Genomic DNA, 1192 nt, shown 5'->3' on the forward strand with positions numbered 1-1192 from the left:
AACAACAACAACAACAACAACAACAACAACAACAACAACAACAGCAACAACAACAACAACAACAACAACAACAAAAACAAGAAGAAGAATAGTTCGTTCGTCAATGTACGGCGATGACCAATGAGAGATAACTTGGACCATATTATAATTCGTTGTCGACATAAGATTATATCTATGCTGAACCCGAGGATCTCACTGATCTCACTAAGTTCACATGAAAATGTACTCTTCACAAATTCTGACAATCTCAATTCACTCGCACTCCCTTCTCTTCCCGTTTATTAAAACTAAACTTATATACATGTACACCCCACTTTGAGGAAGTTGATAACTGTTTTATACCGAAAACAAAAATTAAACCCGAAGTTACCTCCCACTGAGATCCGAAATTTTGTCTTCTTTCCAAAAACAAAAACAAAACTTCCTCTTGGACCTGGCGGTAGTTGACTTGCTCCACAAAAGAACAAGAATCGCAGCGTTTACATAATTACAGTAGAGACGCTCTTTGGGGCTCCAAACATTTCGAACGGATAGGCTACCACACACAAAACAACAACAAATACCCGAAAAAAAATAAAGACAAACGAATGAAGGCATTCCTTTTCATTGCCGTCTACATTATTGTACCAACACTGTGCTGACTCTCACAGCAGTAACCCAGTACGTTAACTCTTTGGGCACGCGCATTCTGATCAGTCGACAACGCAGGCAAGGAAGATAATGCTGTTTTGGGGCTTCATTATTCTTACAGATTTTTCGACTGTATTTTTTAAATCTGAAACTTTAAAAGAAATGCAACAACATGTGTAACATTACGAACTGTGCAAACTCGCATTTTAAATTTTTGTAAAATGCATACTTCGAAATGTTTCATAACGTTGTCTTTGCTGTGCTGCTGATAGGACGTGTGTCTGTTGCGTTCTTTAAGGGTTAATCAAATTACCTTGAGGTCACATTTCAACAACATGCCGTCACTGAACCTTCGTGTCTTCAGTCTGCCACTCACAGCTTTGTCTTTGAGACTTGGTAGCTGGCCAATTGTTCCAACTTCGTACTGTTGGGGGGGGAAAAAAGAAAATGAATGAAATATAACATTAAAAATACTTAAACTTACAGGTTTCTAAAACATGGTTATAATGGCCTTATTTGATAAGTTAAAAATAGCAGTTTTAGAGTAGGCCTACCCCCCCCC

At 38.2% G+C, this 1192-nt stretch overlaps 1 protein-coding gene across 1 annotated transcript in view; it reads right to left on the reverse strand.

Annotated features, from left to right (window-relative positions):
* LOC101849132 overlaps nt 1–1054 on the reverse strand; it is a gene marked incomplete at its 5' end in the record, with an annotated part of 3846 nt that extends 2792 nt beyond the window's left edge. The window contains 1 exon segment of the mRNA XM_013083027.2: nt 944–1054. Within this exon segment, the coding sequence (XP_012938481.1) occupies nt 944–1054 (111 nt within the window).
* Nucleotides 1055–1192: the final 138 nt, after the last annotated feature.

The sequence above is a fragment of the Aplysia californica genome, unplaced genomic scaffold (assembly GCF_000002075.1).
Source record: "Aplysia californica isolate F4 #8 unplaced genomic scaffold, AplCal3.0 scaffold00206, whole genome shotgun sequence".
Lineage (NCBI taxonomy): Eukaryota > Metazoa > Mollusca > Gastropoda > Aplysiida > Aplysiidae > Aplysia > Aplysia californica.